This window comes from Zosterops lateralis (genome assembly GCF_965231275.1).
Source record: "Zosterops lateralis genome assembly, chromosome: 14".
NCBI lineage: Eukaryota > Metazoa > Chordata > Aves > Passeriformes > Zosteropidae > Zosterops > Zosterops lateralis.
The window spans coordinates 12,790,146-12,814,365 of record NC_139774.1 but is presented as its reverse complement, the minus strand read 5'-3'; the positions used below and the strand labels follow the sequence as shown (position 1 = coordinate 12,814,365).

At 45.2% G+C, this 24,220-nt stretch overlaps 1 protein-coding gene across 4 annotated transcripts in view; it reads right to left on the bottom strand.

Moving 5' to 3' along the window:
- GRIA1 (glutamate ionotropic receptor AMPA type subunit 1) overlaps positions 1-24,220 on the bottom strand; it is a gene marked incomplete at its 5' end in the record, with an annotated part of 120,855 nt that overhangs the window by 61,359 nt on the left and 35,276 nt on the right. For 3 of the 4 annotated variants that reach the window (XM_083871705.1, XM_083871704.1, XM_083871706.1), the window contains 2 exons: positions 2,277-2,461; positions 3,792-4,031. In XM_083871705.1, the coding sequence (XP_083727831.1) occupies positions 2,277-2,461; positions 3,792-4,031 (425 nt within the window). The remainder of the gene's footprint in view (positions 1-2,276; positions 2,462-3,791; positions 4,032-24,220) is intronic. The other variant, XM_083871707.1, reaches the window with a different exon arrangement.

The window sequence follows — 24,220 nt, the reverse complement described above, 5'->3', positions numbered from 1 at the left end:
GGAGAGAGGCTGTGCTGGGCTGCATGCTGATTGCTCACTTGGGCCACCTAGGTTTCATTACCCACTTCTTAATGGGCAAGTTTGACATCTATTAGAGAGAAATCCTCTCAGAGTGAAACACTGGCAGAGGAGAAATTCCAGTTACTCATTTTAATGAGAGACAAGGAAGAAACAATAGAGGGCTTTGATGGAACACAACCCACCGAGTACTTATCCCATTAAGGCTACACAGCACAACCCCACGGCAACCCTGAGCCAAGGCCTGGCTCACAAATGACAGCTACCTCAGCAAAGATAAATCAAACCCTTGAGACATGACACAGAGAAATCCCCCAGAGAGAAATCAGGTAATTTTTAACACACAGAGCACTGGCTCCTCCACAGCTGGAGTCACTGGTGTTATGTTTTGTGTATGGAGGAAAAACGAAAAGCAGCAATGTGGGTGTGAGAGGCACAGGTGCTGGACAGCCACCCCCAGCTCCCCTGCTCACCATGGAGCACAAATCACAAATCCACTGCCACTGAGAGACAGAGACAAGCCTGTCAGGGAAGAAGACAAATGCATTGAAATGTCCCCTAGAGGCTGAGGCAGCTCTTTGAATACCTCAGACAGTCAGAGGGACAGGGCAAAGAGCACAGTGACATTCCCACAGAGGCTGCTGGTGTGGTGAGCTGAGAGACCAGCCAGCAGCCCAAGTTAGAGCCCAAGTTACAGTCCCAGCTGAATTTCACATGATAATGAGCTGAACACTATCTTTGAATCCCTCCAGTCATCTCTACACTATGAAAATCCTGGCATCACTTTCTCACACTGGGACAACTACTTCTGCTCTCAGAAATCCTGGTGGACTTGGAACAAGAATGTAAAAAAGGATGAAAATGGACTGCACAGATTTGAAAAAGTTGTTCATAGCCCTATCCCTCACTGGAGTGTTACCTCCCAGGCATAGTTGTCTGCTGGAATTGCTCTGTAATTTTCGTAGTAAAACACAGCCTTGTACCTCTTCTCCCTGGGAAGTGATATTTTTTATAGCATTGCAAAACAAATAATCATAGTATCTGGATTTTTAGTGTTCTTACAAATAGCTTTTCCTATATCTAGGTTTAACTCTTGCTTCAGTTATGTGAGAAAATTTGAAAGAAAGACTTATTTTCCTGGTCATAGCGAGACGATAATACTTGACTATACAACTTAACATTCTGATAGACAAACCAGCCTTAAAACCCCGACACTGTTAATCCTAGAAATTTGATATACTCTAAAGAAAAGCCAAATTCACTGCCCAGGTCTTCTCCAAAATTTTGTTCAACTGCAGCTTCTCCATAGCCAAAGAGAAGATTTTACCCACTGGAATAACCTGTTTTCCCTTTCATGAATGTGACCTTTGCTTTGAGGTTACAACCTGCTCTCTGCTTTGCTGTTACACCTCACAGAGGAGCACCCAGAGACATCCAGCAGGGATGGATTGTGCTCCTCACTGAGCTGTGCATCTGGTGAAATGTCAGTCCCTGTCCCAGCCAGGGAGCAGCTGAACTGTGAGATGGGAGATGGCAGGTACCTCAGAAAAGGAGATGTGTGAAGCAGGAGGTAAGAATGAGCTGCTAATGAGGAGTAAAGCAGTGGAAATTGCAGGGCATGACCTGCAGGGCCCTTTCTAAATCCTTCCAGTGGTGAGGAAGGACATGGCTGTAGGTGTGAGAGGGAAAGGTCTTGTGGCTGGAGCTGAAGTGTGAACTCAACCTGTCCCTGGGCTTGTATTTGCCTTCTGTCCACAGAAATCCATATTCAGGACAGATATACCATAATCCCTCTGTCCTGCTGGCGCAGGTGTGAGAGTTTGGTGCAGCACATGGAGGCTGGAGGACCAGGAATCTGGCAGTGCCAATTCACACCTCCACCTTAACTTGAAAACTGGAGAAAGACTCAGCAGAATCAGGAGGCACCACATCTTGTGCACACTGCTTGGAGGAATTAGCACAAAGCAAACTCGTTGGGGAGCAAGGAGGTGTAAATGGCTCAGCAAAGGAGTCAGACAAGGAGGGAACACGGAGCAGTGGAGCTCACTCAGCATGAATTTCTAAGAGCCTGCACTGTTCCTGCAGCTTTACCGTTTCCACAATAACACAACAGAGAAATTCCTGCAAGCCTGGCAGCTGCAAGGCACACACTCCAATTCCAATGAGAGACACAAGGAGACAAAAATCAGGCAAGAATGGGGAGAACTTCTGCAGGGACAAACAACCCTTCCCTCCCAGAAGGCCCACACCCATACAACCTTGTTAAGGATGATGTTCAGCCTCTCAGATTCACAGTCCACCACCACCAGCCTTTCCTTCTTCTTCTCCAGCTCCTGGAAGAGCATTCTGTAGCCCTCCTCTGTTGTTGTCAGGATGTTGACAGCTGTCACCTGCCAGTTCTTCTCAGCTGCAGTGTCCAGCACTTTCTGCAGGACTGACAACCCTGGGGTGGGAAGAGAAGGGGAACAGACAGGTTTCAGTTATGCAATGGCATCTTTCTGTCCTCCTGACAGCCTGTGTAACTGCCTCAAGCCAGGCTGGGGACAGAGGCATGAGAGTGCAGCAGAGCTACAGAGAGCAGTTAATAGTCTAGATCTGGCCCAAACTCAGCTGGGCTGGAATTAATGACTCCTGCTTTTTCTGTCTCAGCACAGATGATCCCAGGACTAATTTTCCTTTGTAATCGGCAGATCAGTCTTGTTGATCTGAATCCTGCTGTGGGATTCAGATAAGAACTCTAATCCCCATCTTCCTGTCTGTAACAACCCCAATAACTTAATTTCTCTCAGCCATAGTTTCTGTCTCATCTTTGATGTGCTTGGGCTGTGTGCTCCTAGGGTTAGGGACCCCCTCAGCAATCACAGCACACAGTCATACTCAGCATCCTTCTCTCTTGTCAGCATCTCATCAAGAGACCATTACTTTTAGAATTATGTTGCTTAAATTGAAAATTACATGCACAGTTCTCTAGAGGAGATGCACATAGCAATTTTCTGGAATCGTGCTGGACAACCCAGGCTTGTGGAATATTCAGCGTGCCCAATGACAGCAGAAAGCAGGTGGGATGCTTTCATACCTTCTCCTTGTCTCTAAAGCCCATCCTGTCCCTTCAGGGGATAATTATAACTTCCAGGACAGAGGTGTGAATCACCTTACCTCTGCCCTATCCAACACAAGTCTGCTTTGCTTGCAGCCTCCAAGCCTGGAGCTTTAAAGGCATCTGAGAGCTGGGAAAACTAAACCATGGAACAATGAGCTCTCTAGCCCTCTTGGTGGTTTAGAAAGTTAGATAACATCTTCCATTACCCCAAAAAAGTTTTCGTTCTTCTACGTAGTTGGAATTTTCCAAGCTATCTGCCAGAAACACACATTTCACACCTGGCTGTGGGTTTAGCTGAGACCTGAGCAAGTGTCCATGTTTATAAACTCAGGACCCATTTGGCCTTGAGCTTGACAGCCCAGCTCAATATAGGACCTATTGAATAGAAACAATTTCCCCATCTCAAATTCCAAATCAATTGCACACCAGGTATTTCCCTTGTGTTGATGGGACTCAGACCTGACCCCATGAACACTCACACACACACCCTGGGTCAGGCTGATGCTTCATTTAGATCAGTGCCCACCTCCAGCAGAAAGGGATATTTAGAAGAGAAAAAGAGAACAGGGAAGGCATAGGTTGACCCATGACCCACAACTTTTGGAGGTAAAAACTCCTTCTAGACCCCTGCCTTTACCTGCCTGGCAGCCCCTCCCACAGAGCTGCGACTCACCCCGGTCAGCATCGTAAATGTAGACAAACTTCTGCCAGCTGTAGTGCTCGATGACACTGATGAGGGCATCCTGGAGCTCGGGGCGCAACTGGAGCACAAACTGGTTGGAGGTTTCCACAGGGAAGCTGGGGGTTATGAAGCAGACGTGGAGGGCCCCGCAGAAGGACGTGAGCATGTTGACCGTCCTCCTCTCGTAAAACCCGAAGATGGCGTAGACGCCCTTGGAGAACTGGGAGCAGACTGCAGGAGCAGAGGGAAAGGTCATTAGGGCAGGAAATCAAGGAGGTTTCTCAGCCATGTCACCAAAATGAACCTTTTGCCTGAGATAAGCTGCAGGGTCTGTCTGGATTAGGTGATTTTCACCCAGGTGGGTGGGTTTGTGAAGACAATCGGTTAAGAAGAGGGTTTGTGGCCATGGGTGCCCTGCCCTTGGCCTCCACAGACCTGCTCTGCTTTTGATAGGAAGAAATTAATCAAAAGAATGAAATCAGTCCCCAGGGCTCTGGTGAAGATTTTGCTGCTTTTGGGGTAAAATGAGTAATCTGAACATGGAAACTCCACAGCAGAAAGAGGCTGCTCCAGCCCTGGGTGCATTCACTGAGCAGAGGAAAAGCCTTTGCACAGCAGCACAGCCCTTTGTGGCCAACAGCTCCAGAGGGAAACCATGGGTTTGACCTCGGGAGCTGAGGAAACCACTCTGAGAGGGCATTTTAACAAAGGTTCACCAAGGTTCAGTGCAGCCACAGCACAGCTCCAGGGGGATCTGTCCTGGGGCATGAGCTGCTGGCACTGAGTCAGAGCCTGTGACACGGGGAGGGTGTTGGTACTTGGGAGCACAACTTCAGCAATTTCTGGTTTCCTCACAAAGCCATGGAGACAGGGCTGTGAGCCCAGTGAGGTAGAGCACTTAATGAGATCGTGGGAGCTGCTGGGAAAATGCCTCAGGATCTCAGTGAGACAGAGAGAGTTCACACTTTGGGTTGTAAAACTTAGCCCCTGAGACAGTCAGACTCGTTTAATATCACAACTGTTTATGGCACATCCCAAGTTACCATCAATAAATCTCCAAGCTGGAGGTGGTGGCAGTGACAGCACTTCTCCTGTGTCAGAGCTCTTGGCACTAGTGTCTCCTTCTCTTGTCACTCTGACTCTGAAGACCTATGGCTGTGACATTTACTCTGACTCGACACTTCACACATCACTCGCCCGCTCTCCCAGTGCTGAGGAGTTGGATGTGACATTCTGGGGTCCCTCTGTGCTGCTCGGGAATCCCCTGACCTGATTTCTGCTGCTAACTGCCAGCACCAAACCTTCTGCATCTGTGGATGGAGACAGGCTCCTAAAAATGAGTTTCTTGCATCCTTAGCTGGGCTCCATGTGAGCTTTTTCCCTCCAGCAGGGACCCAAAGTCAATCCTGGCTGGCTTACAGCCATCCTGGAAAAGATTGTCTTGTTCCTCACTTTGGTGCCAGCACCATTCAGAGGGAAGAGCAAGAAATCCTACTTCCCACTGTGCAAAGCAAGTCCCTGCTCCCATCTCACCCCCCAAACGAAGCAGCCAGGCTTTGTGGTGGTGCTGAGAGCCGAGAAGGGAATCTCGTAAAACTGAAGAAATTTTTTCCTTTGTCTTGGAGCTGAGCCCAGTTTTTGGGCATCCCAGTCCCGCAGTTTTTTCACAGGGTCACTCATCCTCTTTTCACTGATTAGCACCTGTGAGCTCAGCCTTTCCCTCCCACAAGGGAGTTTGCAGTTCTGCAGGGCAGGGATGCCTCAGAAGGCCTGAACTGAGACGGAAATAACCCCCCTCTTCTCTTTATTTTCACAGCAGTGCCTCTCTTTGCAATCAGCAATTGTGTCTGTATCAGCTGGAGTCACTGCCCTCATCATGAGACTGACACATGCAGGAGGAAAAGTAGCAGATCCAGATGGAAATAGTCTGAGCATGGTTTCCGTGTGACTGGAGCAGTGGGTCTAATGAAGGGTGCGAGGTGCCATATGTGAGAGATCAGAATGTGATCTCTGGAGAGCCAGGCTTCAGCCTCACTGAATGATTAAAGAGACATTTTCGGGACAGCTGAACAATCCAGCACAATTAATAATCCAGACAATAAACTTAGCTGGCTTGGTTTGTTTTTTGTGATTTTTTTTTAGACAAGGCATGGCTTCCTTGATTTTCTTTTTCTATTCAAAAGGAATCTATCATTTTTCATATTTTATTTTTTTTTTTAACTCTGTGGCTCAGTCACGCTCAGGCATCCCTCCTACACTGTTCTGAGACATCATCAGTGGCAGCATTTGAAACAGATTGTACCGAAGACAACTGGGAGAGTGAACACTCTTTATCATTAGTAAGTTTGGAAAGAATCCTCACTTGCTTTGTACTTGCAGGATTAGAGGGGCTATGAACAAGGCAGATAATATGGGAAAAAAATAAGGCTTGCCAAGAGTTATCTCACAAAGAAAAACAAACTACTGTGTCAGTTAATCTGGAAAAATGAGGAGTGAGAGCTGTAGCCACCTTTCTGGGACTGGACTTGGCATAATGTAAAAAGCAGTGGTTGCAAAATTATGTAAATCTCAGGGCTATTTTAAATTACAGAGGCTCCAAATGAATTTACACAACAAAACCAAAAAGAAATTACTTGCTTGTTATTTAATACACTAAGAGATTGCTGGAACTTCTTTACATTTTCTTTAATCGTTTTATGAAACAAATTTGTTAATTATTCTGTTCTCATTTGATTGTTCTGCAACTTCCTAATAATCTACTACTAAGAATTGTTAACCTTAAGTAGAAGAAGCAAATTTTTAAGCTCTCCTTGTTTTTGTAGTGACGAGCAGTCACTAGCCCTCTGACTGATGGATTTCTAAAAAGATTAAGAAACATAAAAGGGATGAAGATTGTGCTGTAATGGAAGGTTCAAGAAGTTGAGCTCTTCTGGTCAGTTGGCTGGTGATAACACCAGCCTTTCCAAGCCTTGTGCTGGCTATCTGTGAGCAGCTGGCTGGCCCCAGCCCAGTTTTTCCTGCAGAGTAAAGCTGCAGTCAGCCCGGAGACCAGCAGCTGAATTTGGACAGTTCCACCTCAAGCTCACCCCTGCAGGCAGGAACCTGGGTGAAATCCAGCAGCATAAACGTTTGCCTAACCCAGGATGTGAGCAGCAGTCAGGAGGGTTTGCCTGGATGCAAATGCAGACATCTGTGGCTGTTTGAATGTGCTGTTGGTGGCCTCTGGGCTGCAGGGTGGGAAAGGACAGAGAATGTCACTGCTGGGCTGTACCTGTGCCTGTATCTTACACTGAATTTGTAATTTATTACAGAAGAGTTTCCCTCTAAAGTAGCCCTGGGAAAATATAGTCCATAATGATTGATAACTGCAGCAACTACTACTGTGTTCTCCTTGATCAGTCTTGTTTATTGATCACTTTGGGATTTGTGGCTGAGGCATTCCCACTGTGTGCTGCACCAGGCCCCATGGAGACCCCATATCCCTCCTTCTCCAGGCACAGGATTTCTCTCTGAGATCTTTAGTGCTGTCCAACAAGGAAAATCAGGTAAAAGCAGAGGCATTAACCAGATTGTCACCTGGTTATGCTGAAGAGACAATCCAGTGACAGCCACCTGCTCTCTGCAGAGTGCCTGTTGCAGCCAGGCAAGGCAAGAGCTCATCTGGCTACTCTAAAAACTTTTCTAAGTTCAGCAAAAATCAAAATAGTTTGTAAGTTAGTTAAAAAGTGGCTGATGTGGTAGAACAAGCAGGGGAGGCTGCCCCTTTTCCCCTGTGGAATTGTAGCCATCAGGGAGCTGATGTGTCCTTGAATTCAGATGAGGGAAAAGGCATCTGTGATTCACTCACTTGGAATCCACAGACTCCAGGATTTCTAGTCCTGCAGTGTTTCTCAAAAGTTCTCTTTTCATATGGAAATATTCAAGGTAAAGAATGTACATCAGAGAGAAACACTGATGTGGCTGAAAGCACACACGGGAGAGGACACCTATTTGGGAGCTGAAGAGAAGCAGCTCCGGCCACCTTTGCAGATGCTTTCAAGAGAAAGAAAAATACATCAGTAAATACATCAACACTCACGACTTTAAGCTGCACATTTTCTCTGCGGAAAAGGGAAGCAAAAGAGGTGTTTTGAGATTGTAAAAATTCATGGTGGATTTTTTTTTTTTTTTTGGCTGCAGCTCTTAACCTGGGTGAGTAGATGAACAAGATTGATTTCTGCATGAGGAGAGTCAGAGGTATTTTGCAATTGTTGTTGTGGTTGAAAGGTGTCAGATAAAATAGATATATCTCTTTTAGGTTTTGGTTAAAGAAGATAACCCAAAAAGTTTCTTTCAGAAACCATCACCACGAAGAAGGGCTGAAATAATCTTAGGATCTGAAGCAGGAGGAAGGACAAATGGGCTGCACAGAAGGATGGAAATGAGGATTTGGTCTCCAGCAGTGAAAACTGTGCATTCTGCTGAGAATCTGCAAACATGACTGCAAAAAGGGAACTGCTCTCCAGGGACACAGCTGGGGAGGAAGCCTGGTAGGAGATCCTGGCAACTGCTCATCTGCCATCTCCTTCAGAGGCAGAATTTTCACCATTTCACTGAGTTTAAGACTAGAAAGGGACATTAGATCATTTCTACTGACTTGTTGTATCTCATGGACTATTAAGTTTCACCCAGCTACCCCTGGAGGGAGCCAATAATATGGCTTAGTTGACTCTTAGGAGATTCAGCTGCTGCACATGCCTCAGTCAGAAAACAGAAGTAGCAGAGGCAGTGCTAATACCCAAAGCCACAAGAGCAGTAAAAAACCTGATTAAATGAAATATCCCCAGATGTTCCTCACAAATGACTCATGTTCTCACTTGCAGGAGGGGGCAGACACCCCAGATGGTCCCTGCCAGGTCTCAGAGGCCTTCCTGACCCTGGAGAATATCATGGCATCTAGGAGGGAAGACACTGTATCTTCTCCAGGAAATCTTTTCCTACAATGCTGAGCTGCACATGTGGCCAAATTATTCCCCAGAGCCCAAACAAAAAAATAGAGAAAATATAGATTCCAAAAAAAGAAGAAATCTGTGAAACGACTCAACCCAGCACACACGAAAATGAAAAAGTGCCTTTTAAAAATTGCAAGGTAAGTGTGGCCAGGCTCTGAAGATAATAAAATATTGATCTTAGTTATGTCAGTTATCCTCTGCAAGCTATTAAAGATGAACCCTGCAATGCCTGCAGCCCCAGTACAATCTTCATGTGCCCAGACCTCCTGGGACACAGAACTGACACCCTCACTTGCAGCAGAACATACTCACTGACAACAGTGGTGTCAAGAAGCAGCTCCCACATGCTTCCCTTTGCTCACTTGGAGTGTGTATGTGCACATGTGGGAAAGAGGAGGGAGGATATGCATGCATAATGAATTCTCAGCATGCCCTGCCTGGAGGCGACCCTCACGCGCAATGGAGAACCTGACATCAGGTTGGCAAAGCTGGTGGAGCTCCAAGGAGAGAGAGCTCTGGTGTCTGCTGCAATTAGGATCAGCTCAGCTCTCCTCCTGAATGTTTGTCCTCACAGCTCTCCGCTGCGGCGTGGGTGCCAGAGCGCGTCTCCTCAGCACATCCCAACGACAGCATGTTCCCACAGATTTCTGGAGCAGGGGAAAGCCAAACAGATTCCACACTCCCCCATTGTTCCACTCATGTATTTAGCTGACAGCAGATATGTCCCACATATTTGATCAACTGCGAATCAGGCTGATGTGCTATCATAAAAAAAAAAAAAAAATCCTTGTTTTTCTTTCAAGTGCATAAAAGGCACAGAAGAGTGCTCCCTTCCATCATTTCCCTGCACTGCTGCTCTAATGATCCTGGAAGCTGGAAAGTAATGTTGATTTTTACATAAAGATCTGCTTTCCTTCCCTCATATTTAAACAATAATCTGTGACTGAAGAGCTGCTCATAAATGCACATGCTGATGGCTTCAATTTTTTTCAGTTGTTTGCCTGCCTAACAAATAAGTCTTAGTTTGCCTGGCTGGCAAACAATAAGTTTCCTTTGAGATCAAATTGGATTTGAGTTACTTCTTTCTCACATGTCACTGAGTTTTAGGAAACAGAAGGGGCATGGTGGTTTGGTCAGCAAAAATGAACAACATGGACTCTCAGTCACTTAAGTGAAATTTGAATTAAAATCATGGTGATGGAAGATACAGTCATGGGGAGTTGGCTTTAATCTCTCTAAGGGATCAGTTGAAGGTCCTCACTCTTCCACTTGTGTACTTCACATCCTGAAACCTCCTTTTATTTTTCTACTAGAGTCTTTCAATGCAGTTCTTATCCAGCGTGGCTACAAAACAGAAGAAAAAAAATCCAAATATCAAAGGTCTTAATGAGGTCACTGAACTTGTTAAAATAAGAAAGAAGGAAAATGATGATGTTTGTCAAGATTCTACTTGCTTGCTTTATTTGTTTTTAAAAGTATTTTTACTTTGGGACTGCTAATACTTTGTTGAGTCATATATAACCAAGAATTAAATATATTGAAGGCTTTACAGTCAACACAAACTATTTCTGAGCACTTCTAATAGAAATTAGATGCAAATCCCCTATGCAGAAGACATTGAGATCAGAAGCATCCTTAAGAGAGTCTCATTTCTTCTGTGGGTAGAATTAGGCCATTATTCTAATAGGGACAGTTTGGTTAATGAGGGTCCTGTGGTTAACAGATCAGATTATGTGTAAGGAGAAATGGGTCCATTGCCATCTCTGTGTCAGGTTAGTTATTCAATCATTATTTGGATCTTTGCTTGTGAGGGAACTGCTTTTCTCTGAGCCCATCTGTTCCAGTCCCTTTGGTCAGAGCCTGGCGTTTGCACCCTGTTCATACAGACACAAAATAAGACCCATTTCTGAGCTGGGAGCACTGATGCCACGCTCTCAAGCTGTGTAAGACTCTTGTTGTCTACTGCCTTCATCTCTCCAGTGTCCCACACCAGAGTCACAGTCTTTCCACAGCACTCTCTGCTTTCATAACTTAAAAACACAAAAGACATTCAGAAGGGTGCCTGGAAAAAAACCTCTGCATTTCTCAGCTCCAGTAAAAGATCTGACCTTTCCACCTTGTCTCATTGTTTAAATGGGAGTGTTTTCCTCCATGCCAGTCTGGAGGGACAGCTGGCAAACCCATTTGGGATACAATCTTCTGGGAGCCTTTTGTAGCACATTTTGCCTTTGAAAATCTTAGAATCATAGAATAGTTCAGCATGGAAGAGACCTAAAGATGTTCCAGATTTGTCTGACACCTTCATCAGGTCTGCTGGGCAGTCTGGCATTTTGCTGTGTCCACAAAGAACCCAGCAGAAGATGCTGCTGTGCTGGATTCCCTTGGAGCAGCAGGAGCTCTGCAAAACCAGCTGAACTCTCCTAACCCACAACCCTCACCTCGAGCTCCCCTGCAGCTTGAGAGGGAAGGAGTGACCCCTCATAGGGCCCCCAGCTGCAGATGAGTGTTCCTAGGGGACCCATGGACCCAGGAAGACCAGAGATCCCTGCTCTCATCTAACCTTCCACAGCGAAACTGAGAACTCGTAATTTGTCCTCATTGAACTCTCTGTGTCTGAAGCAGAGACATAAATATTAAAGCAAGATTACTACAAATGAAAAAGTGACAGTGACATTGTAAAAGGAGATGAGGAATGAGGGTTGAACCAATTTCCCTTCTGCTTTCTGATTAGATGGCCTTTTGTATTATATTGGTCCTTCTGAAGACAGTGTTATACAAGGAAAACTAAGTACAGGATCATGGTGTGGATTCTGCTGGGAAGCATGAACAACAACAGAGGGAAAGAACAGAGCACCAAAGCCCCAGCACGTTCATACAGTACACAGCACACCTCTCAGTTCACCACAGCATTTAATTCTGGGCTGTAAGCGCTGAATTATTAAAACAGTAAAAAGAGGGGAGTGAGCGGTGGGAGGGGGGAAGATAAGCAGTGGCAGAAAGCAAATGTGTCACACAGAGAAGGTCTTGCTGCAGATGAAATACATTTTGTCTTCAATAGCTTCTTTTCTTTCCCTAATACATTATATTGGTTCTTAGACATTAAAGCCTCAGACTGTCTTCAGTGCAAGCCTCAGGTTCTGGTGGAGATTTTTAAAGGGCCTGTCTCGAAACTGTCTGCAGAACTTTATATTTACCAAGGACAAAGATCCTTCAAACAGAACCTCTCACACACAGGACAGAGCAGCATGTCCTTGGGGGCTTGAAGTGGCAAGGGGTACCTAAACCCACCAGCTGACATGTTATTTATAAATGTTCACATTTTCAATCCACTTTCAGGGCTACATTACAGGTATCTAAGGTATCTCAGGTATCTGAGTTAGCAAAGCAGATGCTCCAAAACTTACATGTGCTATTGCTGCCCCAAAAGTGCCACCTCTTCTGCAGTCACTGGAGCCATTAGTTTTCCAGGAAAAGGAGAGAAAGGCACAAACCCAGGAAACCACTCTCAGCACACAAGGATTAAGCTCTAGAGAACAGCCCTTTTGTGCTACCTGGTTGCACATTGTGTTCACCTGAGGTCTGTGAAAGGACTAATGGTTTTGAAACACATTTAACATCTCAGCAAGGGCTGAGTTCGATGCAGAATGACAAGATCCTTTGACATCTGAAAGTGCTGGTTTCTGTGGGCTCAAGTGCCTCCCTTGGTGGCTCTTAGCTATAGTCATGTCTTGTAGGGTTTTTATTTTCCCTTTTCACATTAATGTTCCGTTCCATTGTGCTCATGGCTTTGTTCAGGGCTACTTAATGTCACGGGGAATATTACCATTTCTTCCCTGTCATTAGAACAGCTCTAATCCTGTCTGCATTGCGAGGGCATTAATGATAAGAGTAACAACATTTTGATTTCCTCAGTGCCTCGGAGCACCAGGTTTCACAGAAAATCCCAAACAAACAAGTTTAAGCTCGAGATCTTTTAAACCCAGTGGGAGACTGTGTTGTCTGGGGAGCAGAGAGGGAGCAGTGTGGCAGATGGTGAGATCTGGACCTATGGGTTTGCAATTTTATGGTCTCTGGTGAAACTTCTGTGCGAGTTGCTCACCGTGGGTGGTGGAACAAACAGTTTACATGAAGTGCATCCAGTCAGGGTGCCCAGATGGAGCTTCTGCAAAGGGGAGATACTGAAACCAGGGCTGCAAGCAGCTCCAGAGGCCAGTTCCCTCTCGTGGGAGGTGAAGACATCCATCCCTCTGAGTGATGTGAACGGTGGGGATGAAGGAGCTGGGAGGACACTTCTCTGCCCCGCAAACTTGTGGGAAGAACTGGATTCCCTTGGGAATATGATCCAAAATACCAAATATGAGCCTGGCTACCCAGCAAGGCCTTCAGCACAAATAACGTAGAATTTGAGATTTTTTCCCAAAAAAAAATAATCTTAGGTGAAATTTGTGTCATTTTACCAGTATGACAAAGAAGACTTTTATATCTACAGACTTCTCCTGAACCTGCACTTGGACCCACAAAAATCATCTCCCATTGCAAACTCACAGGACTGAGGAAAGAACCAAGATGTGGAAGAAGCTGCAAAGAACACCATCAGTTATATAAAATGACCTTAGACACACATCTTTTCCCTAAAAGACCTTTGGGCAACCAAATCTCTTTAATGTTAGTGACAGGGTTATCAAATACAAAGCTAAACTTTGAGAGAGGCTTTTCAACTGGATGTTTTACTTGCAGAGCTTCATATATCTCAGTAAAGATTTATACTAGTGAAAGATAAAAAATCATCAACTCTACACAGAGGCCAGTGAAGACACCAGGAGCCTCTCAGTTATCCTGCTGTGGGTCTGACTGAGAAAATAACATGGAAAATGGGATGTGTGGCTTAGGGAGAAGAATGTTAGAGCATCCTTAACATTAGGCAAACACTGAGCTCCCTTCCTGACGTGCCTGCTTACAAGCAAACACCTTCCCTACTGATTTCTATTCTGGGAGAATTTTTAAGCTGCTGGAGAAAGAGACTCTCTAGTGAGCTGCAGAGAGCAAGAGAGATCATGTAAAGAACTCTGCATAAATGGAAATTGCAGGGAGGCCAAGCAGAGCACAGGAAGGGGAGTTGCTGCAAACCTGGGGGTTGTTCATCATTCCAGAGCAGTGACACTGCACACACAAATGCAGGTTCTGCCTCAAGCAGTCACTCAGTGTAAACCAAAGCTGATGACATGATGTAGGCAGCTAGTGAGAAAACCCCACTGCTTCTCAGCAGAAACTTTACCTGTAAAATGTTATTTAGACAGAAAAGCAGCAGCAGACTGGGGGATGATAATTTGTACCAACTCCTCACAAGCATCAGAGACTCTTCCACTATTCACCCGGTGTTGCTCAACACTTCTGTTGACAGAGAAATGCCTCTAATAAAATCCATTTGTTCATGAAATCAGGGTCACTTGCCAGCCAGGGGCAGGCAGATCTTGCACAGAAAGGCTCCAGCTTTTCAAGGAGTGGAAGCATTCCTTGGATTTTACAAATGTGCAAGACAGCTGAGCCATGGAAACCTTCACACTTCAGGTGTGAAGCAAGTCCGCTTCCCACAAGGAAAACTGGGGAAACACCACCATGTACTGGACTCTAACTGCACAGCTAAAGGGAGTATATGGATGCTGAAGGTATAATTAACCTAATTAAGGCACCATTTATTCCAGAAGACTCTGGGGGAAAGGCAAGTGGAACTTCCAGCTACAAGAGAAGGTTGGCAGGGCAGAGGCTGCTGCCACTGGTGGGAAGAACCCAAATAAAAACTTTGTGTGGAAGAACAGGCAAAAATAAATATCCCTGGGACAGTTTTTTTTTCTCTTGGTGTTTGCAGGAAGCCCGAGGTGCAATATAAAACCTGTGATTTTACACCTCTGGGACTGTCCTACCTAACCTGTGAGGGCTGTGATTTTCTTCTCTCTGTACTGCAACCCACTTTCAGTGCTGAACGTGGCAGAGAGGAGTGTGCAGTGTAGCCTTCACTTGGAGCTCCTGACCCTCCTCCTGGAGCACAGATTCATTTCCCTGTGAGAGAAATCCTTGCTGCCTGCCTGTATTTAACATGGCACTGAACATCTGCAGTCATATTTCCAGAGAATTTGTTGTGATCATTCCTCTGCACTGCTAGTCCTGACAGTGGAGCAACATCAGCTGAGAGCCTTGGTTGCATTTCCAAAACATGCTTTAAATTACTGAGTTGGCTGCTGTGTCTCTTTAAAGAAGAGATGTTGGGATGATCTTTAGGTGATTTGGGTGTGTAAAGAAGCCATATGGTGCATACAACCTCTGAAAATTAGGCTTTTGCTAATGTATACTGCAACCTTATCTCCTGTGACAACTTTTACCGGTGCACTCCTGAGGAAGGATGCATTTCTGGCATTGTCTGAGGAGCAATGAAAGAACTGGGGTGTCATGTGCAGGTTTGGATGACAGGAGGTCCTCTGCCCATGTGCACCTTGATGGTGCAGCTGTAAATCCATGGCTATAATCCACTTGCATCCTTCTGTAAACTTCTTTTTTTTTTTTTGAACCTCTCATATAATGAGAGTTGAGGAAATCATCAGCTTTCTGCCTGGTTGGAAATAATAGTCTGTGCAATATAAGCAAGACAGGTAAGAAAACCTTCATTTCAGTGTAGAAAAGTTGTCTACATTATAGTTTCCCTGGTAACTACATCGAGGCAAACAGAATTACACTGGGTCTAACTATGGTTTAGTTTTGTCATTTGGGAAACACATCATGTTTCCTGCAGGAGGCTGCAGGGATACAGGACCTGATTTGTGGGTGCACTCAGCTGTGACTGGCTTGTAAAATGTGCTTGCTTCACGTCTGCTGAGCACAGGTCACCAGGTCGTCCTCAGAAGCATCCTCAGGCATGAAACCAAAAGGAATTTGTGATAAAAGACCCTTGAGAAACTTTTCTTGACATCCTTATTGGAAAAATCCTTCAAAGCAAATGGATGGGAAATAGAAACAGAAACAGAGGAGTTGCGAGAGCTGGATAGGAGAGAGGAATGGGGGAAAGGAGATGCAAGCTTGAGCTTCATTGATGGGAGAACAGCCATTTTAATTTCAAACCCAATTAGAGCTTTGAAAGAGAAAAACAAGGATGAAAGAGAGTGAGAAGGGGGGCCTAGTGCAGGTGCATTCAGAGATCCAAGGGTCAGGTGCCTTTTTCTGGCAGGTGGGGGAGGAAAATGGGCATCAACTTCTGGGTCACTGTTTTTCCTCTCTCTGAATCGAAAAAGTAACATTTTTTTCCCTCTTTAATGCTGACAAGTTTTAGCCAGGATGAGTTTTTCCAAACACCACTGCCTGAAGCCTGGCATTCTGCCCTCCATTAAGGTTTTTAACCTCATTTCAGACAGAGGCAGCCACCTGTGCAAAGACATTTTGGTGTGGGACCCAAGTGCCCTCACATGGACACCTCCTTGCCAGACAATGAAGATCAGGCCCAGTGCAGCTTTTTCAGTGCAGCTCACAAAGCCCTTTCCCAGTGGATGTGTCCTGTCCCCGTTGGCTCCTCTCGCCCGTCCTTTCGGAGGAGGGAAGGTGCTGACAGCAGAACAAGGCAGCTCTGCAATGCTGTGATGCTCCTCTCCCAGCACACACAGACTTGGCATCTCACCCCAGGCTCGGGGAATTTTGTGGCCAGCTGTTGAGTGGGCACTTTGCAGCAGAGCTCATGTACTGGCTTTAGCACTAAACCCTTTGCAATTCCTCTCACAGCTCAGCCCCAGCCCCTGCTGATTCACGCTGGGCTGAAGGGAAGAAGGACACCATGACCTCTGGCCTGAAAGACTGGAGACCTTCCCAGAACAAAGCCATGCCCCCTCCAATGCCTTTTGTTTGGCTCTCTCTGTGTGATCTCATGGTTTATTAGCTTCCAAAAAGCACAAGGCCTATCTAATGGCTTGACTTTCAGCACGGCACTGGCTGCTCAGCTGGTGGCTTTTGAGAAGAGTTATTGCCAGGCATTGGTTTCTGGGCCAAGAAAAACTGTCCCTGTGGGGCAGGGATGGTCTGGACCAGCAGCTCTGTGGACCTCAATTCAAGTTTAGCCCATCTCCAGTCCTCAGTGGAGCAAAGGGGAGTTATTGTTCCTGTTGGCTCTGCCAGGTGGGTGTGACATGGACCGTGGGTCTCAGTTAAATGAAAATGTAGGAGGAGAAGTTGGCCACATTTGCCACAAAACTTGTCTTATTCTTGCATCACACTGAAATACCTTTTTGTTGCAAAACAGAGCATCTTTAAGAAAGATATAAAGACCAAATTTTATGGACAATCTGTATTTTAGGAACATGCTTCTAAATGAAATTTTCTTCAGTGCTTATACAGACTCTTCCTTTCTGATTGGAAGCCTCCTACTTTTTTTTCTAGGTGTGAGATTTTATATTTGTTCAGCACCTAACACCTAGGGGAATCTCAGATTGTAGCTATTCAGTTTTTAGCCTTCTCCCTCAAAAAAATAAATACATTCTTGGAAGCTTCAAAGCAACTGGCCAGGCTTTTGATGATCTTTCATTAAACAGAAAGCAAACATTTGAATGGTCCATTGAACAAGCAAAAAATTTATTTGAAGAAAAGTTACCCTAGACATGCCAGTTATTTCACCCAGTTCATTTTACCATAAAAGCTTTGGTAGGATTTACTTTTAGCATCTCTGAGACAAAACTAATGCCAGTGGAACAGATCCAATGAAGACAGGCAACAAAGCTAGCTGAAATTTCTCATCACTGAAATTTCTCATCACCTTCTTTTCCCCTTCAAATGAAAACTGAGGCTTAATCAAAAGCAGGAAGTTGCTGGTTTTGACAAAACAGCCTGGTTTTCCCAGGCAAAAACAAAAGGGGAAAAGTTTTACTGTTAAGTCAGAACATTAAAAGATAAATTCTGGGACACAATTAACCCTCCTCCCCTGCTCTGGATCGTAAATTGCTCTACAAGAGCTGGCAATGTTCTTTCTCCCTCGAAGTGATGCTGCAAGGGCAGCCAGCCAGAGCAGCAGGGATAAATCTGAGGTGAGAGGTGGAGAATATGGGGTCAGTGGAAATGTTGGCAGCGTTCACGCTCTGCTGCAGGGGGGATGTTTAGCCACTCCCAGAGCTCCATCTCCTGAGAAACTCACACTTATTTCTGTGTGTATGTGCACTTGCTCTGCACCCAGACAACCTCAGCTCAGCACAGCACGTGGCCTCTGTGCTGTCCTGCTCACAGGGGGCTGTTTCTCTCTGTGCCACAGTGTGTCTGAGCCATCATCTCTACTTCCCACTGCCCTCGGAGTGCTCCAACAGGTACAGCCACGTCTCTCTCTGTGCTTCAGCTCCATCCCTGCTTTGTCACCTGCCCTGGAGCACCTCCTTATCAGCCTCAGCAGTGCCCCACAATCCTTCCCACCCATGGGGCATGGTTGGCTTTTTTCCACAACTCTGTCCCTGCGGTGCAAGAGCCCTCCACGTGTCCCAACACTGCTGTTATAATGAGTGTCACAGGAACCCCAGGCAGGTGCAAAGGAGAGCTCTTTATTGCCAAAACTATGGCCTTTTTAAGCAGTTAGCTGTTTTTCAGTTTACATAGTTTTAAGGCATAACAAGCCCAAGTCAGCCACCACCATACAGCAGGATGTGGACAGTGGCAGTCACAGAGCACATCTCTCACGTCTCATGTGCCTCACATCTCTCTACCCCTATTCCAGATAAGCCACTCTCCCAGAGTTCCCTTCCCTTCCCGCAGTGCTGCAGCTACAGGAGCACACACTCCTGCATGGAGCCCCTCCAGCATTCCCAAATCCCTTCTGCCGCACACTTCCCAAATCCTCCTTTCCACGCCGCACCCGTGCACACACACAAACACACACAAATCCTTCCATTAGCTAAATCCCAGCTTTTTACAGTGCTTTTCTCACACCAAGCCCTTCCTTATCACCCTGCTCACAGACAGCCGGGCTAATCTCTCTCCCTGTGCCACGCGCAGCCACCCGCTAATCTTCCCTCTCTTCTACACACACACACACACACATACACACACACTTTTTTACACAGAGACTAATCCTTCTCAGTGTCATGCACCTCAAAATCCTCCTTAGGATGCCCCCTTCGCACTGAGTAATCCCTCTCGGAGTCTCGCACACACGATCCCGCTGAGAGCATCCCTCCACAGCATCCACGGCACGCCTCACACACACACAGCAACTCCTTTGTGTCACACACACCATCACCCCCCCTGCCTGAAGCACAGATTTTTCCCTAAGTCTGACACATGCATGTGAATCTGCCCTCAGTGCAGTAAAACTGGGATATTTTTATAGTGAGATAAATCAATGTAAATGGGATATTTGGGGATGAAGGCTTGGGTATTTGGGTAAATGTCCTGAAAAATGGAGGTGTTGTCACATGGGAGATTGTAAAGGATCTGGCATGTCTCAGTGCAGGGAAGCAAAGGCTGAGAGGGGATGTGTTGCTGCTTATAAAAACGTCAGAGGGGTAAACACTAGAGAAGAGCTATTGATGCTAAAGGCCAACATTGGCATGAGAACAAGTGAGAATAAACTAGTCATGAATAAATGCAGGCTGTGAACCACGGAGAGATTTGTAACCATGGGAAGAGAGCAGCTTGGGTTTTGCTTTCCAAAGGGAGCAAAAGCAGAGCCGGTTTTGCCCTCAGCATCATTTTTGTCTGAGCTCACAATCCCGAGGTCCTTTCCTGTGCTGGAATCACACCCTGCTGCACCTGCACCTGCACACTCTCTATCAGCAGAGGTTAACAGTGCACAAGCACTTTGTTTCTTGCCTTTTTCTCCTCATCTGCAGCAGTGGGGTGGGGAAGAGCAGGCTCAGCACCCAGGGATGTGCTGAGGTTGCTGTGGCAGGCACAAACCACGCTCACGTTTCCTCAGTGTACGTTTGCATTCCAGGAGCTCCCACCTCCACTGCCTCCCTGTCTCCAGAGACACGGGGCACCTGGCATGTCTGATAGGCACCTGATAGGAAATCTGTGACAAGAACCACAGGGAAGGGAATATTTAGTGGACTGCAAACACTGCTGCCTGAGCCATTATCCTTCCAGGAGGAAGTGTGCTGGATGTTTTCCTTCCCTACTCTTGGTATAGCAGATGAAGGAGATGTTGGCTGAGCACTGTGAGAGAAGCAGCAGGTACAGGGGTCCCCACCATCTGCATAAAGATGAAAAAAAATCTCTTTGGAAAGGGGAAGAGGAAACCAAGACATTTGAAAGTTTCTGTGTGTCTCACCTTATCAAACGTGGAGCTCTGCTCTGTGGGACTGAGCAAACTCTGCTTATGCTGGAGTCAAGGACTTAAAAAAATAATCTTGAGGTCTTGGTAAACCGAGAATTTTTGAAAGTGTGGCATTTATCAAAGAGTGGGTGCCTTTTATTACAGTGTAGTGTGAGGGCAAGCAGGTGCCCCCCAGGCAGAGAGAGCTGCAGGGGCAGGAGGAGACTGGAGGTGCACAAAGCATCTGGCAGAGCTTCAAGGAGCAACTTCTGTGATTCTCCCAGAAACCAACCCAGCAAAGGGCAAAGGAGAGGGTGAGGGTGGGGAGATGCCCTCCTCCATTCAGACAGGAGTTCACCTCTATGTTCGAATTGGTCTCTTTTTTGTAGCTATAAAACTCAGAAGAGAACTAAAAGGGAAATCTGGCAAATTGAGCTACCAATGTCTCTTCTTAAGAAGTCACACCCCAAAAGAAAGAAATTTTTTTTTCTTTTCTTTTTTCCTTCTGGAAATATCAAAATGGAACAAGAATATTTATTTTTGTGTTGGTTCAAGTAGCCTTAAGTTTCCTTTTGGTCAGAGGAACTGATAAAAATAGTTTTATTTCTTTACTACTTTTGTCTCTGCAGAGAACAGACAAAAATGAAAATAGGTGGAGATTGTCATCACATGCTGGGGTGTTTTTTTTCTGTTTTCCAACTGGTAGGTGGGAGGTAAGTGGCAAACTGGCAAAAAAAGTGTGAGCATACATAGAAAAACTCCATGTTTACCTTTTATTTCAGATTTGCAATGGCAAAAAGATAGTAAACATCTATTGAAACCGCTATTTCCTTAAAGGGAGAAAAAATCTTTTATGGCAAAGACCTGTGTTGAACGAAAAAAATTTCTACAAGTTTTCGACCACCTCTAGACAGAAACCTGTGATTATCTGCAGTGGTCTGGGGTGCAGCAATGGGAAAAAAAAAAACCCAAAAAAACAGTGTTGAGGGAGAAGTGGTGCACTGGCATTGGCCACAATGCAGTGCAGTGAGCACAAAACCACAGGACAAAGTCAAAAGAGCCAATCCAAATTAAAGGATGGAGGAAAACCAAGGGAAGTCCAGAGTACTATTAAACTAGGGAAGTAAAAACTGTCTCATTTCCAAGCCACAAAGAGCACAATGAACCAGTGTCCTGCCACAGTGATTACAGGCCTCACATGTATAAGGAGAACAAATTTTCAAGCTCTTGGGATGGGGATTAAATCACTTGAGAAGCTGCCAGATCCTGTAAAATAATTTGGTGATGCCACAAATTGCATGGGGATAGATCTTCCCTTAGTCTGTAATGGTTTTGGACTCGGCCTGAGTTGGTGGTTTCTCTATTTGCACACTCATTAGAAGGTGAATTGGTGTGCAGGATACCTCATTTTCCTGTTTACAAAATCTGCACCTGGTATGAAAGAGGGGAAATCAGTGACTGGATCAAGAGACAGCAAGTGCAAGAGTGAGAAGGGATAAATGATGAGATCAGTGACCTGAAGGCAACTCTGCAGTCACTAAGGTCTGGTCACTCTTTCTTTCCTTTGAAATGTCCTCTCTTTTCTTCTTTTCTTTCCCCCATTCATTAACTCTATGTTTTTTCACAGCCCTATGCTCTGATTTATTTACTTTATTCTCCCCTTCCCCCTAGGATTTTGGTCTCCCTGCTCCAATGCTCTCTTCCTCAACATCTCTCCCATGAAAACAACAATTATGTTCAACCAAGACGTTGCTTCAATGATAGTGGTATTGAAGTGTTCTCGAGATAAAAGAAATTATTCTTCTACTCCAGGAAAAATCCAGAAACTGCAAAAAAGACTAAAAAATATCAATTAAAATAAAATTGTAAGAATAAACGCAATTTTTAAAATACCAAACCAAAACCGAACCAACCAAACAACAACAAAACAAAAAAGTAAAGCAAAATATGGTGTGTAAAATAAACAACTCGTTATCTGAAGGTAGAAACTGAGTGAACTAAGAAGGTTGGATACAAGGGATGAAGGTCATTTTAAAATCAGCATCACCGTGGTTGGTGCTGAAAATGTCAAGGAACGAACTCCAGCAAGAACTGCAAAAAGCTGCGAAGCACAAGAACTGTGGGATGAGTTGTTTACAGAATCATAAAATTGTTTAGGTTGGAAAAGAGCTTTAAGATCATTGAGTCCAACACATTGAGTTAACACTGCCAAGTCCACCACTAAATCACATCCCTACGTGCCACATCTACATGTCTTTTAAACACCTCCAGGGATGGTGACTCAGCCACTACCCTGGACAGCTTGTGCCAGTGCTTGACAATCCCTTCAGTGAAGAAATTTTTCCTAATGTCCAGTTTAAATTTAGCTTAATCCAGAAAAAAAATTGCCAGTAATGGGTGGAGCTCTTTTGGAACTGAAATCGTATTTCATTGCTTCTCTTTTATGGAATTTATATAATTTATCTCAGCAAATGGAATTAGGGAAATTTCATCTTTTAATTTTCAAAAATTCCCTGGATGGCAGTTTAGAGTAACTGGGACTCAGATTTCAGCTTGGATCTTCTAGAGAAGGTGAAATCTTGACTGCAAGACCAAGAAGAACAGAGGCATGGTGGAAATCTCAATATTTTGTGATATATATTCAATATCTTGTTCTGAACCATCCTGTCCCAAAACATGACATTGCCTCTCTATGGAATGACTGGAAACATATCAACCTTCATAATCCTGTGGTCTTCTTTAAAAAAAAAAAAAAAAAAAAAAAAGGAAAAAAAAAAAAAGGTGGCATTTGCTAACGAGGCCATAAATATTGATGTCTCTCTGAGGTCCCCCAGAGCCCTATCATTTCTGCAACTGACTGATTAATAATAGATTAAACACTTTAGTTTTGCTTACTCTGGGCTTCGTAACTTTGAGTGCATCTGCTGTGTTGGTAGCAGAAGGGCCTGGAACGGATGGATCTGGCAGATATTCAGCAGAGGAATATGGCAGGAGTCTACAAATACCTTCAAGGGCCAAAACTCAACCAAAATCTATGCAGGGACATCAGAGGCTTGGAGTAATTCAGTGAGGAGCTTCAGAATGTGTTTACTACAGATAAGATGCCGTGCCTTTGGAATATGTGCAGTGTTTACTACATTACGAGTGCACATGACATTACACGGTGGATGTCTAATAAACTTTGCGTTCATAACGTGCCTTTCATTCCAGGAGCTCAAAGCAGCTTTAGGCTCTGTTTTACTCAGGGCCAGGCTGGGCTGGTTTCAGATGTGCTGAGCAGCAGCAATCGCTCAGCACCTCCCAAAAACAAACTTCAAGGGACTTTTTGGATGTCGCACAATGAGCCTGTATCAAAGCTGATGAAAGAACCAGGTGTTCCTGGCTTCTCAGCTCGTGTTCAAATCCACTGGAGGCTGCTGGCATGGAGGATTTGTTCTAGCTCGGCAAGCTGTGAAACACCAGGGAAAATACCTGGTGTTACTCTCCTTGTTGTTATAATTAATAGCCTTGTTTATAGTGCTCTATTAAGAAGATCCAGAAGGCTATATGAGAAATCACATCTGCTTTCCCCAGCTATGAATTCAGTGTGTTTTGCTGCTCACAAGCAGCATCACACAGGACTGTATTCAATAACCTTGAACTTTGAGTGGGCAGAGGGGGCTGATGCACTGAGGGATGTCTTGCAGCCATACTCGACCTCTGTGGTTTCAATGGCAGAATTAATTCCCAAACTTCAGCTAAGTCTCCTACTCCTGTGCAAAGGGCAGAGGCACCTTTCAGTGCTCCAAAGACTGCCTGCCCATTTTTGGTGTGAAACTGGAACTCAGTGAGTTGAAGACACCCCCAGGAGCAGTGCAGCTCCTGTGTGGCTGCTGGGCTGTGGTGTTGGGGAGAGGATCCATAGAAAGTCTGTGGACCCACACTCACACCTCTGACTTGAAAGTCTCTCCTGAGCAACTGCCTCTGTCTGGATTTTCTTTTTTTCTTTTCAAACTTTTCCAAATAATTCTAAAAATACCCAAACAAAACAAAACAAAACAAAAACCTAAACGAAGGCAGGGCAATTATCCACAGGAAATCACTGCCATTCAGCCCTCTGCCCACACACCAGTACAGACACAATATAACTCTGAAGAGCAGGGCAGCAAAAAATGTGCTTTATG